The sequence below is a fragment of the Podarcis pityusensis genome (assembly GCF_964106645.2).
Source record: "Podarcis pityusensis genome assembly, chromosome: 13".
NCBI lineage: Eukaryota > Metazoa > Chordata > Lepidosauria > Squamata > Lacertidae > Podarcis > Podarcis pityusensis.
In genome coordinates, this window is record NC_138038.1 from 55,628,733 (window position 1) to 55,644,288 (window position 15,556).

The window sequence follows — 15,556 nt, forward strand, 5'->3', positions numbered from 1 at the left end:
AGGACCAGGTGTGTGTGTGGCCTGGGAGTCATTTTGGACTCACAGCTGTCCCTCATTGCCATACATGAGGTTACAGGGAACCAGAGGCCTTCTTGCTAGTCATGCCCATCCTGTGGAACACCCTCCTATCAGGTGCCAAAGAGATAAATAATTACTGTATACCATCTTTTGTAGACATCTGAAGGCAATCCTGTATCGGGACACTTTTCATGTGTGATGTTCTGTTCTGTTGTGTTGTTGTGTTTGTATATATTATTTTGGAAGCTGCCCAGAGTAACTAGGGTAACCCAGTCATATGGGTAGGGTACAAAACAGTAAGTATAATTAACTAACTAACTAACTAACTAACTAACTAACTAACTAACTAATTAATTAACCAATCAATTTAGATGTTTACATTAAAGTTAATTATTATATCTGTTGCCTGGAATCACAGGTGGCAGGGGGAGTGTTGTTGCTCTCAGGTGTGTTTCTGGGCTTCCTCAATGGGCATCTGGATCCAAAGACAGGATGACGCACTAGGTGGGCCTTTGGCCTGATCCAGCTGCAGAACTCTTCTCATGTTCTAACAAACAATGGGGCATTTTTCCATGGGGGGGGGGGAGATTCCCCTTGGGAGGTTCAAGTAGAGAAGCTCACACCAGATTCTCCATCAGCCAGACTTTATTCAAAAAATGCGAGAGCATTTCCACTGGGGCTTTTAATGTTTAATAGGTTATTGTATTTTAGTGTTCTGTTGGAAGCCGCCCAGAGTGGCTGGGGAAACCCAGCCAGATGGGCGGGGTATAAATAAATAATAATAATAATAATTATTATTAGCAAATGGATGTCTTATTAGCTATCCATCCTCCACCCAAGCACCTTCTGGCAAAACAACCCTTTCCCAGCCCTTATTTAACCACAGTCCATGATAAACAGCTTACGCTGTATGTGTCAGAACCCTCCTTAGTGCTTTTCACTGGGCAATTCACCACGAGGTTCCTCTTCAACTGGTTCTTGCCAGTCTTGTGGTCAGGTTTTATTCTTGCATATGTGACAATTGGCTTCACTAAGAATGGTTCTAACATTAATTCCACCTCACAATGAATGGAGAATAGTGGCCAGAGACCACTGTTTATTTGTTTGTTTGCAGCTACAACAGGTAGAACTCAAACCAGTGGCTACAAGTTTTAAGAAACAAGATTTTGGGAGATTTTGACAAAACGTCAGGAATAACTTTCTGATGATAAGAGTTGTTTGACAGCAGCATGAACTGCTAAAGACATTTAAAGCAGAGGTTGGATGGCCATCTGTCATAGGTCCATTCCAACACTATGATTCCGTGACTCTATGATTTCTCCCCAGTGTCAGTGCTTTGATGGGAATTGAAATGGGAACTCTGTCTGAAGTCCTTTCCAAATTCCAAGCACAGATATGGTTTCTCTCTTGTGTGAATTCTTTGATGGGAAGTGAGACTTCCCTTTTGACTGAAGCTCTTTCCACATTCCAAGCACTGATATGGTTTCTCCCCTTTATGAATTCTTTGATGGGAAGTGAGAGATCCATTCTGACTGAAGCTCTTTCCACATTCCAAGCACTGATATGGTTTCTCCCCTGTATGAATTCTTTGATGAGTAGTAAGATTACTCTTCTTACTGAAGTTCTTTCCACATTCAAAGCACTGAAATGCTTTTTCTCCTGTATGAATTGTTTGATGAGAGATGAGAAAGGCACTCTCGTTAAAGCTCTTTCCACATTCCAAGCACGGATATGGTTTCTCCCCTGTATGAATTCTGTGATGGGAAGTAAGAGCGCGGCTGTCCCTAAAGCTCTTCCCACATTCCGTACACTGATATGGTTTCTCCCCTGTATGAATTCTTTGATGGAAAGTGAGATGGCCCCTCTGAGTGAAGCTCTTCCCACATTCCGTACACTGATATGGTTTCTCCCCTGTATGAATTCTGTGATGTGACGTGAGAGTGGCGCTGTGACTGAAGCTCTTCCCACATTCTAAGCATTGGTAGGGTTTTTCTCCTGTATGAACTCTTTGATGGGAAGTGAGACTGTTCCTTTGACTGAAGCTCTTCCCACATTTCAAGCACTGATAGAGTTTTCCGCCTCCATGAACTCTTTGATGATAAATAAGACTGTTCCTCTGACTGAAACTCTTCCCACATTCTAAACACTGATACGGTTTCTCCCCTGTATGAATTATTTCATGGAAGGTAAGATTGACCTTCTGTGTGAAGCTTTTCCCACATTCCAGGCACTGATATGGTTTCTCCCCTGTATGAATTCTTTGATGGGAAGTGAGATTTTCCTTCCGAATGAAGCTCTTCCCACATTCCAAGCATTGGTGGAGTTTCTCCCCTGTATGAATTCTTTGATGGAAAGTGAGATTTCCTTTCTGACTGAAGCTCTTTCCACATTCCAAGCACTGATAGGGTTTCTCCCCTGTATGACTTCTTTGATGGGAATCAAGAAGGCCACTCTGACTGAAACTCTTTCCACATTCCAAGCATTGGTATGGTTTCTCCCCTGTATGGATTCTTTGATGGAAAGTGAGATTTCCTTTCTGACTGAAGCTCTTTCCACATTCCAAGCATTGATAGGGCTTCTCCCCTGTATGAATTCTTTGATGGGAAGTCAGAAGACCACTCTGACTAAAGCTCTTTCCACATTCCGTACACTGATATGGTTTCTCCCCTGTATGAATTCTATGATGGGAAGTGAGATTGACTTTTTGACTGAATCTCTTTCCACATTCTAAGCATTTATAAGGTTTCTCCCCAGTATGAACCCTTCGATGAGAAGTCAGAAGACCACTCTGACTGAATCTCTTTCCACATTCCGTACACTGATATGGTTTCTCCCCTGTATGAATTCTTTGATGGAAAGTGAGCGTTTCCTTCCGAATGAAGCTCTTTCCACATTCCAAGCACTGATGTAGTTTCTCGCCTGTATGAGTTTTTTGATGGAGATTGAGACTGCCCTTTTGACTGAAGCTCTTCCCACATTCCAAGCATTGATATGGTTTCTCCCTTGTATGAATTCTTTGATGGGAAGCGAGATTAACCCTGTGCCTGAAGCTCTTCCCACATTCTAAGCATTGATAGGGTTTCTCCCCTGTATGAATTCTTTGATGGGAAGTGAGATCAGTTCTCTGACGGAAGCTGTTTCCACATTCCAAGCATTGATAGGGTTTCTCCCCTGTATGGATTCTTTGATGGGATGTGAGATTGCCTTTTTGATTGAAGCTCTTTCCACATTCTAAGCATTGATAGGGTTTCTCCATTGCATGAATTCTCTGATGGGAAGTGAGATGGGAGCTATGTTTGAAGCTCTTTCCACATTCCAAGCAGTTGTAGGGTTTCCCCCCTGTATGAATTCTTTGATGGAAAGTGAGATTGCCCTTTTGATTGAAGCTCTTCCCACATTCCAAGCACTGATAAGGTTTCTTGTTTGTGTGAATTCCTTGATAAGAAGTGAGATTGCTGCTCTGATTGAAGCTCTCACCACACTCCAAATATTTCTGTGGTTTCTCCACTCTGCGGATTTTGTTGTGGTCTCCCTTGTTCTTCATTTCCAATTCATCACCACCTGCAATGAAAAGAGAAACAGATTAGCGCATCGGGAAGAAATGTAGCTCCAAATTATTGAACAATGTTGATTAATGCTTGTGACAGAGGAAGAACTAAAAGATCTTACATGGGAGATCCTACTAGAGGATTCATATCCTTTGTTGATGTGCATTCATGGATGTATTTATGGGAACCTGAGATTTGAAGAGCCTGGCTTTCCTCTGGAATGGATTTTGTTTGGCCCAGTCATGGAATCCCCTCCATCTCCAAGGTCAGTAGTCTCTTTGGTCGACGAAAAATTGACCACAGCAGAAGGACAAGCACAATGCCTGACAGAAGCTCCCTCAACTTCCCTAACCACTCTGAAGTCAACATTTAAAAGGGCCAGGGCAGTTCAGGACAGCCAGATCATTCTTAAGAAAGGCATAACTGGACAAAGAATCTTCACAGACAAAACAGTCAATAATCCTTCCATTAAAGGTGGCTTGTGGGGGTATAAGACTTTAGATGCTGTAGGTGGTGCAGTTAATTAAAATCTTGGGAGTTCATTACATATGGAATTTCAAAACAGGATGGGTGGCAGCTAACAGATTGAGGTTGAATTCTGACAAGACAGAAGTACTGTTTCTGGAGGACAGAAGGCGGGTGGGTGTGGAGGACTCCCTGGTCCTGAATGGGGTAACTGTGCCCCTGAAGGACCAGATGCGCAGCCTGGGAGTCATTCTGGACTCACAGCTGTCCATGGAGGTGCAGGTCAATTCTGTATCCAGGGCAGCTGTTTATCAGCTCCATCTGGTATGCAGGCTGAGACCCTACCTGCCCACGGACTGTCTCACCAGAGTGGTGCATGCTTCATTGTCCAGAAAGTGGGAGAAGCAACAAGAGGAACAGCCATTTTAGATCTGGTCCTAACCAATGTTGATGACCTGGTTAGTGGGGTAGAAGTGGAAGGATCATTAGGCGCGAGTGATCATGCTCTTCTGAAGTTTACTATACAGCGGAAAGGAGCAGCCGAGCATACTAGGACTCAATTTCTTGACTTTAAGAAAGCTGACTTCATAAAACTTAGGGAAGTGCTGGGTGAGATCCCATGGACAGTAATACTAAAAGGAAAGGGAGTTCATGATGGCTGGGAGTTTGTTAAGAGGGAGATAGTAAAAGCACAACGTCAGGCAATACCAATGAGACGGAAACATGGAAGGTGCCTAAAGAAGCCAGGGTGGCTATCTAAAGAACTTTTAACTGAGTTAAGATTAAAAAAGGATGTGTACAAAAAATGGAAAAGGGGGGAAACCACCAAAGAGGAATTCAAACAAATAGCCAGCACGTGTAGACACAAAGTCAGAAAAGCTAAAGCACAGAATGAACTCAGGCTTGCTAGAGAGGTTAAAAGCAACAAAAAAGGCTTTTATGGGTATGTTCGTAGCAAAAGGAAGAACAAAGAAACAGTGGGGTCACTCAGAGGAGAAGATGGTGAAATGCAAACAGGGGACACAGAAAGGGCTGAACTCCTCAATGCCTTCTTTGCCTCAGTCTTCTCCCATAAAGAAAACAATGCCCGACCTGAAGAATTTGGAGCAAATGATTCAGCAGAGGAAACACAGCCCAGAATAACTAAGGAGATAGTACAAGAATACTTGGCTAGTTTAGATGTATTCAAGTCTCCAGGGCCAGATGAACTGCATCCAAGAGTATTAAAAGAACTGGCAGATGTGATCTCAGAACCACTGGCAATCATCTTTGAGAATTCCTGGAGAACAGGCAAAGTCCCGGCAGACTGGAGGAGGGCAAATGTTGTCCCTATTTTCAAAAAGGGGAAAAGAGAGGACCCAAATAATTACCACCCAGTTAGTCTGACATCAATACCAGGGAAGATTCTGGAGCAGATCATTAAGCAAACAGTCTGTGAGCACCTAGAAAGGAATGCTGTGATCACCAATAGTCAGCATGGATTTCTGAAAAATAAGTCATGTCAGACTAACCTGATCTCGTTTTTTGACAGAATTACAAGCCTGGTAGATGAAGGGAACGCAGTGGATGTAGCCTACCTTGATTTCAGCAAGGCATTTGACAAGGTGCCTCATGATATTCTTGTAAAGAAGCTGGTAAAATGTGGTCTTGACTATGCTACCACTCAGTGGATTTGTAACTGGCTGACTGACCGAACCCAAAGGGTGCTCATCAATGGTTCCTCTTCATCCTGGAGAAGAGTGACTAGTGGGGTGCCACAGGGTTCTGTCTTGGGCCCGGTCTTATTCAACATCTTCATCAACGACTTGGATGATGGACTCAAGGGCATCCTGATCAAATTTGCAGATGACACCAAATTGGGAGGGGTGGCTAACACCCCAGAGGACAGGATCACACTTCAAAACGACCTTGACAGATTAGAGAACTGGGCCAAAACAAACAAGATGAATTTTAACAGGGAGAAATGTAAAGTATTGCACTTGGGCAAAAAAAATGAGAGGCACAAATACAAGATGGGTGACACCTGGCTTGAGAGCAGTACATGTGAAAAGGATCTAGGAGTCTTGGTTGACCACAAACTTGACATGAGCCAACAGTGTGACGCGCCAGCTAAAAAAGCCAATGCAATTCTGGGCTGCATCAATAGGAGTATAGCATCTAGATCAAGGGAAGTAATAGTGCCACTGTATTCTGCTCTGGTCAGACCTCACCTGGAGTACTGTGTCCAGTTCTGGGCACCACAGTTCAAGAAGGACACTGACAAACTGGAACGTGTCCAGAGGAGGGCAACCAAAATGGTCAAAGGCCTGGAAACGATGCCTTATGAGGAACGGCTAAGAGAGCTGGGCATGTTTAGCCTGGAGAAGAGGAGGTTAAGGGGTGATATGATAGCCATGTTCAAATATATAAAAGGATGTCACAAAGAGGAGGGAGAAAGGTTGTTTTCTGCTGCTCCAGAGAAGCGGACACGGAGCAATGGATCCAAAGTACAAGAAAGAAGATTCCACCTAAACATTAGGAAGAACTTCCTGACAGTAAGAGCTGTTCGACAGTGGAATTTGCTGCCAAGGAGTGTGGTGGAGTCTCCTTCTTTGGAGGTCTTTAAGCAGAGGCTTGACAACCATATGTCAGGAGTGCTCTGATGGTGTTTCCTGCTTGGCAGGGGGTTGGACTCGATGGCCCTTGTGGTCTCTTCCAACTCTATGATTCTATGATTCTACAGTGGTGCCCCGCAAGACGAATGCCTCGCAAGACGGAAAACCCGCTAGACGAAAGGGTTTTCCGTTTTGGAGGTGCTTCGCAAAACGAATTTCCTATGTGCTTGCTTCGCAAGACGAAAATGTCTTGCCAGTTCCTGCAGGTTTTTTTTCCTTTTTCCCTTTTTCCCAAGCCGCTAAACCGCTTATCAGCTGATGGCTAAGCCGCTTAACAGCTGATGCTAAGCCGCTTATCAGCTGATCGTTAAGCCGCTTATCAGCTTATCGTTAAGCCGCTTATCAGCTGATCCTTAAGCCGCTTATCAGCTTATCGTTAAGCCGCTTATCAGCTGATCCACTAAGCCTGCTAAGCCCTGTAGCACTAATCCGCTAAACTGCTAATGGGCTTGCTTCGCAAGACGAAAAAACCCGCAAGACGAAGAGACTCGCGGAACGGATTCTTTTCGTCTTGCGAGGCACCACTGTAGTTATCTCTCGCTTGGACTACTGCAATGTGCTCTATGTGGGGCTATCTTTGAAGGTGACCCAGAAACTACAACTAATCCAGAATGTGGCAGCTAGACTGGTGACTGGGAGTGGCCGCCGAGACCATATAACACCGGTCTTGAAAGACCTACATTGGCTCCCAGCCCATTTCCGAGCACAATTCAAAGTGTTGGTGTTGACCTTTAAAGCCCTAAATGGCCTCGGCCCAGTACACCTGAAGGAGCGTCTCCACCCCTTTCATTCTGCCCGGACACGGAGGTCCAGCGCCGAGGGCCTTCTGGTGGTTCCCTTGCTGTGAGAAGCCAAGTTACAGGGAACCAGGCAGAGGGCCTTCTCGGTAGTGGCATCCGCCCTGTGGAATGCCCTCCCACCAGATGTCAAAGAGAAAAATAACTACCAAACTTTTAGAAGACATCTGAAGGCAGCCCTGTTCAGGGAAGCTTTTAATGTTGGAATAGGTTACTGTATTTTAGTGTTTTGTTGGAAGCCGCCCAGAGTGGCTGGGGAAACCCAGCCAGATGGGCAGGGTATAATAAATTATTATTATTATGATCCAACAGGGAACCTTACCGAGAGAGGCCATGATCCCACGATTCTCCTCCATGACTTCCTGATGCAGAGCTCTCTGGTCAGGGTCTAGCAATGCCCATTCCTCGTCTGTGAAATGAATAGCGACATCTTCAAAGCACAATGAACCCTGAAAGGAAAAGGTCCTCCTCTTAGACAGTATAAAATGAAGTACTACACATTGTGCTGTTGTTTTCTGCCTGTTAATTGCCCTGTTGTTTTCATGGGATTGTTTAATGGGATTGTTTGCATTTTAATTATGGATACTTATCTTAACATCTTAATGGAATTCTTTTATTGTGTATTTTAATGCTAGTTATCAATCTTTGTGCAAATGGATGGAACTCCAATATTGTCTGCTCAAGCTTTCCATTTGCCAGATGGAAGAGTCCATTCCCTTCTCTCTCTGTCTGCTATTGGGGATGAGGTTAGGGGAGACTTTCAGGGGGTAGAAACAGTGGGAGAAAGCCCTATTGTGCAGCTGATGGGGCTGGTTAGGTTAATCCTGATCACTGAAGAAATGACTGATAAAATAATAGAATTCTTGAACTGGAAGAATTGGAAGCGACCCTGAGAGTCAGATAATCCAAATCCTGCAATGCAGGAATCTCAACTAAAGTATCCCTGACAAAGGACCATCCAACCTCTGCTTAAAGAGCTGCAATGAAGGAGAGTTCACAACCTCCCAAGGGGGTCAGTTCAACTGTCAAACATCTTACTGTCAGAAACTTCCTCCTGATGTTTAGTTGGAATCTCCTTTGTAGAATCCATTTTTACTATGTTATCTCCTCTTGGTCTCCTCTTCTGGAGGCTAAACATACCCAGCTCCTTCAACCATTCCTCATAAGGCATCGTTTCCAGGCCCCTGATCATCTTGGTTGCCCTCCTCTGTACACCTTCCAGCTTGTCAACATCTCTCTTAAACTTTGGTGCCCCAAACTGCACACAATATTCCAGGTGTGGTCTGACCAAGGCAGAATAGAGTGGGACTATTACTTCTCATGATCAGGACACTAAACTTTTGTTAACACAGCCTAGAATAGCATTAGCTGATTTTGCTGCAGTTCTGCCTTTTGTCTGTCATCCAAAAGCATTTCTCTGTATTCTCTATGCATGGGAACTACTATTTTCTTTTTCTTCCCCTTGCTTCAAACATAGCCAAATAAAACTTTTAAAATTTATTTTGAACCTCTCTTGAAAACCTGAGCTTCATTCTGAGCTTTGGCCCACCAGACCTTCTCCCCACAACTGTTGCCTCCTCTTGTCTACTCCTCTTTTGTGGCCTTCTTACTTTTCAGCTCACCTGTAAGCTCCTTATGTAACCACATCAATTTATCTAGATGCCTCCCACTTTTTTTTTTTGTTGGACTTGTCTGTATTTGTGCCTTCAACACCTCACCTTTAAGAAACTCCCAGCAACCTGGGAAACCCTTTTCTTTGACTATTTGTGACCATGGGATCTCACCCAGAAGCTCCTTAAGCTTTTTGAAATTGGCCAGAGTGCATGTCTGAATATACTCCATTTTCAGTTGCCTCTGAATCATGAAATCCAGGAGGACATGATCACTTCCTCCCTCATTTCCCAGTAATACAACTTTGTAGACACAAGCCTAGAGGAGAGACACTTGTTTGGAACCAGAGACACCCTGGCTACCCCACTCCTCAGCCTCCTACCCCCTACCTGATCTGGTTCCACAGCCACTGATTCCCCTCCACCATCATGAAAGGATGGATGAGGAGGTCTTGCCGGCATCATTTTGTCACCTGCAAGAGACAAAGTTAAGTCAGAATCCATGAGTGCATGATGCTCTCAGGGGTGAAGCAGTGCTTATCTAGCTACAGATAGGCCTTAGAGAAATTATCCCCTGCTGATGTTTGTACCCATTTCATATTTTCATTGTGCAAAGAAACATCTGACCTCCAAGTGTCTTACCCCAAAATATGAAAAGAATTTACAGATTAGTTTCTAAATCCACAGCATGTGACCAAATGGAGAAGAAACTCCTTCCTCCTTACCCAGCAGCCTCTCTCTGGTGTCCAACGGAGTCATCTCTGCCAAATCAGGGCCCATTTCTGCAAACAGATCCTTTCCCTGAAAGAAAAACAGGGATTCCAAACAGAGAATGGGGAGAAAGATCAGAAAGCGAACGGCAGAGATAAAATCTGGGGGTATCATATATTCTTCCTTGGATGCTTTCCAAAAAAGGATGGGCCATTAGTAGATGATTTTAGGAGACTCTCCCTCCTGTCTGGAGCCCCTTGGGAGCATCCAGAGGAAAGTCTCTCTCACCTGCTTCTCCACCTGCTTCCTCTCCTCCGCCTGACTCAGGAGGAAACCTTCAGCCAGAGCCACTGCCTGGGAACTGGTCTCTGCTCCACATTCCCTCACCCAGCTCTCCATCTCTGGTGGAAGGACAGCCAGGAATTGCTCCAAGATCACCAGGTCCAGCATCTCAGCTTTCGTGTGCCTTTCTGGCTCCAGCCATTGATGGTCAAGGTGGAAGAACCAGCTGCAAACCTCTCGTGGTCCTTCAGTCTCCTGGAAGCAGAACCACCTGAACTGCTGGCTCTGCACATCTGAGCGGAGGGTGTCCTCTTCTCTCAGGACCTGCTGCACAGAGTTTTCCCAGAATCCCCCACTTCTCCCAGTGCCAATGGCATGGGCTCCTCCTGCTTCAGGACCAGCTGAATTTTGCTTATCCAGCTCTGCTCCCAGGAAGTCCTCCAGAGATCTCAAGGAATCTGTTTTTCCTTTCGTCATGTTCTGTCTGACGGTCTGAATTAGAGCTGCCAGCAACTTCTAAAAAGCAAATATATTGTTCCATTATAAAATTGTCACACAGTTAGGAGAAGAGAAAGGTTTCCTGAGCAAGCGTGGATGAGTTTTGCTAGGAACCAGGACTGGATTCCACCACAGTCCAGGCTCTGAGCTTTCTTTAATAAAGGAAGGAAGGAAAAGTAATCCTCTAGCCCTCCTGTAAGGAAAATGACCATAAAAAATGTGCAGGCAATAGAAGGGATTTCTGTGAGTTGAAACGGCCTGATTGCTTCTACCTTGCAATGTTTTCAGTCAAGGAAGGACGTCAGAACTATGAGTGATGAGTAAGTCATTTGTGGGGGTGCTAACCAAGGGATTTTCAAGAGCTGCTCTTCCTCCCACTCTGACTTCAGGGCATGTTTTTTCCTGCTTGCGTCTCATTTCCAACCTTCTCAAGAAAGACTCCTGGGATGGGGTCCCCCTTTCTTTATTCTGAGGGCCAGATCCTGATCTGCCCAACTCCTTGAGGGCCAAGTGGGTGAAGCCAAAGCACAGCATTTAACAGCAAGCAGAGCAGGACTCACCTTCTTTCTGTGATTGTTAAGCTTTTTTAAAGCTGTTTTTAATGTTGTGTTTTAATGTTGTTACCTGCCCCGGGAACTTAGAGTGAAAGGCAGGCTAACAACAACAACAACAACAACAACAACAACAACAACAACAACAACAACAGACCTTAACCCCCCCCCCAGCCATATATGCTTGGGATACTCCTATGCTAAGGGATCGTTGCAATGCCCTCTGGGTCGAGCTGCTCTTGAAGACAACTTGGAAACTGGTTCAAAATGCAGCAACCAGATAATGGGCTTGCTTCGCTCTCTATTTATAGCATTGCCATACCTGCTTTTTCTTCAAGACAGGAGCAAAACTAGGTTTTATTTCACCCAGGTCAAACAGCCAGTTTGCCAACACAGAGACAGGCTGGGAGCCTTAATGGCTTCCCTCTGGGGGCTCCACTTGGGGCCAAGAGGGCATCCTAATGCCAATTCCTTGGTTGGGGAAGGCCTGGTTTCCCCCCTCTCCAGATTCTGCGCCTGGGACCATGGCCCCCCGGCCCCCTCCACTGTGCCACTGCTTTCTACACCACCACGTGGGCTTCCTTTCTAGCAGGGCCTCTCCTGCCTTGGATGGTGATGTTAAGCATAACTGATTTAATTCACACTGAAATGGGAATGTCTGTGTACTGCCAAGAAGAGAACAAGCCTTTTCTGTGGTGGCTCCCAACTGTGGAATGCTCTCCCCAGAGAGGCTTGTCTGGCACCCTCATTACATATCTTCAGGTGCCAGGCAAAAACATTCCTCTTTACCCAGACCTTTGGCTATTAAATAATCTATGGCCTGTAAAAGTATGGGGGAGAAAACTCTTACGATGACGACTATTTTATTATTAGGCTATTTGTCAGTATGCTTTTTACTAAGTTATTATTATGTTTTTATCATTGATGTTCTGTTATGATTTTTTAATGTTGTACAGCACCCTGAGATCTTTTGATAAAAGGTGGTATATAAATTGAAGAAATAATAATAATAATAATAATAATAATAATAATAATAATAATATATTGGTGAAAGGGTTTAACTGGAAGATTCCATTGACTTCAGACAAGCAAGAAGAGCGGTCTCTTGAGCTTTAACTAGTTGATAATTAACTGGTTGTTGTTCTCTAGCCGCCAGGGAGTGACCTTAGATCCCATGGGAGGCTATTGAATAGCAAATTCGCCATCTTGGCAGGGTGGTGACTGAGTCTTTTGTTTTCTCTGACTCACCTGAAGTGAGAGAAAACGGCTCCAGAGAAAATGGAGGCTGTAGGAAGAGACAGACCTTTGCTTATGTCTGTTTGGAATGTGCTTTGTTCTCTCCCAAAACCTGATGGAAGGAGGATGTAAAGGAAGTGCATTCACCTCCACTGTGCCTCTGAGCATGTGCAGAGTGTCTGCTCTCCTATCTCCATATCCGAATATCCCAGTGGGCATGGAAGCGGCTAAAAAACAGCTACTGCAGAATGGCAAGAAAAAAGGGAGCAGGAAGCGTAGGTGGGCCTCCCAGCACCGCCCCCCCCCCGCCCCGCGTTGGCCTCTCCCTCCTTTCAAGCCAGCCAGGCAGGCAGCCCAGCCTTCCTCCTGCAGGAGGGAGTTCCCCAGCTCAACCAAGGACAGAGGGAAGGTCACTCTTTCTTTATTCCTTACGTCAGGCTTTTGTTTTTTCCTTGGTGTATATTTGTGTCCGGCTTCAACCTCTGTTGATCCTCAGTTTGAAGGGGGTTTTCAGATCTGCTCTTTTCCTCTCCCCCAAAGGATACAGTTGCAGCCTCCTGCGAGCTGGCCCCTCCGAGGCTTTGCAGAGAGGGATGGGGACGGAGTGCCCAATTTACCAAGTAGGCAGAGTAGGCACCGGTCTAGGGGCCCCACGCCTTTTGGGGCCCCACAACAATGGATCAAAAGAACATGGATTTGATCTGGAAAGAAAATGACAATCAACCCAAGGCAGAAGCTTCGAAATAATCTGCAGGTTTAACCCGGCACTGGATTTGAGGGTCCCCCCCCGCCCCCTCCCCCGGAGAAGAGAAGGGAGACTCACCAGATCCCAGAAGATGCAGAGCCGAGACAAGAGCCCCCCCACTTGCACGAAAAGCCTTGGGAGGGAGGGGCTTTTTCTCTGGAGGACCTGACACCCCCCTTTTTAATACCTGTCCTCTCTAGGAAGGCAGCGCCCATTTCTTTTAACCCTTGGCTAGCCGAGCACACCCAATTCACCCTTCTCTCCACCATTTCCCCATGATTGTAGGCTGTTTTGAACTGTTCTTTAATATTGTGCTTCTCTGTTGTCATCTGCCCTGTGAACTTTAGGTGGGTAATTGAAAATAATAATAACAATAATTATTTATTCTATGCAATAATATTATGATTCTATGATGACTGGGGAACTGGTCCAAAATGCAGTGGGCAGGCGAGAGTTGTAGTCCAAAGCTCCTGGTCAGCGTCAGGTGGGGGGAGGCTGGTGTGGGACTAGGGCAGGAGGGCCCCTTTCCCTTCTGGGCAGACATCCAGGCGCCGCTGTCACGGCTGTCAAGGGCACAAAGGAGCCTAGGCAGACTTCTGTCTCCTGCATGAATTGGCCTCATCCCCTTTTGAAAGCCATCTCGCTTGGTGACCATCCCTGCCTCCTGTGGGAAGGAGTTCCATAGTTTCCACAGTGCGCCGCATGCAGAAGCACCCCCCCCCCGCCCTCAATCTTCCAAGAGTCTTTCTTGATTTACTGCAGAGGTCAGATTGTCGTTTTTATATTACGTGTATATTTTATGTCCAAATATTTCTGCCTGGCTCTGTTAATAAATGTGACATCTAAATGGGGGTTTGTTTGCATGCCCTCTTCTTCCCAACCCAAAGACCCCTCCATAAAGTGGCAAGCAGTACATGGATCCAAAGGAACAGCAGACAGGGAGGAACCTCTGCTCCCTGATTTGGGGGTTGTAGGGGGTCCCTCCAGGGATTAGCTGAACAGGTTCCCTGCACCCTCCCCTTCAGCACTGGGCCACCCCCTTCCTGCAAATGCACTCCATGGCAGAAGAAGATAGACTCACCAGGTCCCTGGAGGCATCACTGATACAGCACTTGAACAGGGTGAGGAAGGGCCTCGGAACGAGGGACTTTTGCTCTGGAGGACCTTGTTCCACCCCACTGCCTTCATTTCCTGTCCTCTCTAGGCATGCAGCTGTGTTCTTTTTACAAAAAGCTCACCCTCTCTTCCCACTCTGCATCTTCTCTCCAAAGCAGGAGTCAAGGAGGAACCTCAGTCACTCTGCACACACTCAGAGGTGCTTTATTTGGGGGTACTCTCTTGGCCATGGATAGGCAAACTAAGGCCCGTGGGCCGGATCCGGCCCAGTCGCCTTCTCAATCTGGCCCGTGGGCATTCTGGGAATCACTGTGTTTTTACATGAGTAGAATGTGTGCTTTTATTTAAAATGCCTCTCTGGGTTATTTGTGGGGCATAGGAATTTGTTCATTCCCCCCCCCCCAAATATAGTCTGGCCCCCCACAGGGCCTGAGGGACAGTGGACCGGCCCCCTGCTCTAGGCAGTGTGATGCAGCAGCATAAAAAAAGCTCCTGCTCTTTCAGGCTGCATCTCAGAAGTCTGGTGTCCAGAGCAAGCTCAAGGATGTTGACAAGCTGGAACATGTGCAGAGCAGGGCAGCCCAGATGATCAAGGGTCTGGAAGCCAGGCCTGATGAGGAACGGTTGAAGGAGCTGGGGATGTTTAGCCTGGGGAAGAGGAGACTGAGAGAGGAGAGCCATCTGCAAGTATCTCAAGGGCTCAGGAACCAAACCAATGGATTCAGGTTCGGCTAGATGACCCTTGGGCTTCCTTCCAACACTAGGATTGTGGGACAGGAGAGTCATCTGGAAGAACTTTCTCTCTTTTGGAAATGCTTTTCCATCTGCTCTAGGCAGGCCCCACCCAAGTCTTCAGGCTGGCTTGGAGGTCTAGAGCGGAAGACGCTGGGCTTCCACCGTTTCGCTGCAGAATCGGGCGGCCCCTCTGCCTCTCGCCTCCCCGGCTCCTGGCTGTTCCCCCAAGGGCTGCGCTCCCCTCCAGGCCCCCCACTCCTCTCCCGCGGCCTTCGGGACAACGGCGCTGCTCCTCTTCATCTGGAGCACGAGAAGCCCCTCAGCTCCCTCGCTGCTTCTTCCTCCTCGCCGTTCCCTTCAGGCCTCCTCCCTCCTCCCCGTTTCCCGCCCCGCCCGTTCTCTCCCCCGGGCGCCCCGCCCCCTCAAGGGGAAAGGCGCGCTTCGGAGCCCCGCCCCCGGCCCGGCCCAGCGTCGCCCGAGCGCCTCCCCCGACCCGCCGGCCTTCGCCATGGAGACGCTTCGGAGGACTAGAGTGGCACTTCCCCTCTAGTCCGCTGGGGGGGACAGAGAACGACTGCAGGTCGCTTCCG

The 15,556-nt window shown here is 46.8% G+C and overlaps 1 protein-coding gene across 2 annotated transcripts; it reads right to left on the reverse strand.

Annotated features, from left to right (window-relative positions):
• Positions 1-1,083: 1,083 nt before the first annotated feature.
• On the reverse strand, positions 1,084-12,604 carry LOC308460981 (uncharacterized protein). 2 transcript variants are annotated; one of them, XM_080977524.1, is made up of 6 exons: positions 12,518-12,604; positions 10,104-10,601; positions 9,818-9,893; positions 9,483-9,565; positions 7,805-7,931; positions 1,084-3,579 (listed from the first exon to the last, which is right to left on the reverse strand). In XM_080977524.1, exons 1-6 carry the CDS (start codon positions 12,587-12,589, stop codon positions 1,328-1,330), a joined length of 3,108 nt encoding a protein of 1,035 aa, XP_080833650.1. In that variant the 5' UTR covers positions 12,590-12,604; the 3' UTR covers positions 1,084-1,327. The 2 variants fall into 2 exon arrangements, with proteins under 2 accessions (XP_080833650.1, XP_080833649.1); XM_080977523.1 differs by having other exon boundaries at positions 10,092-10,601.
• Between the last annotated feature and the right edge of the window lie 2,952 nt (positions 12,605-15,556).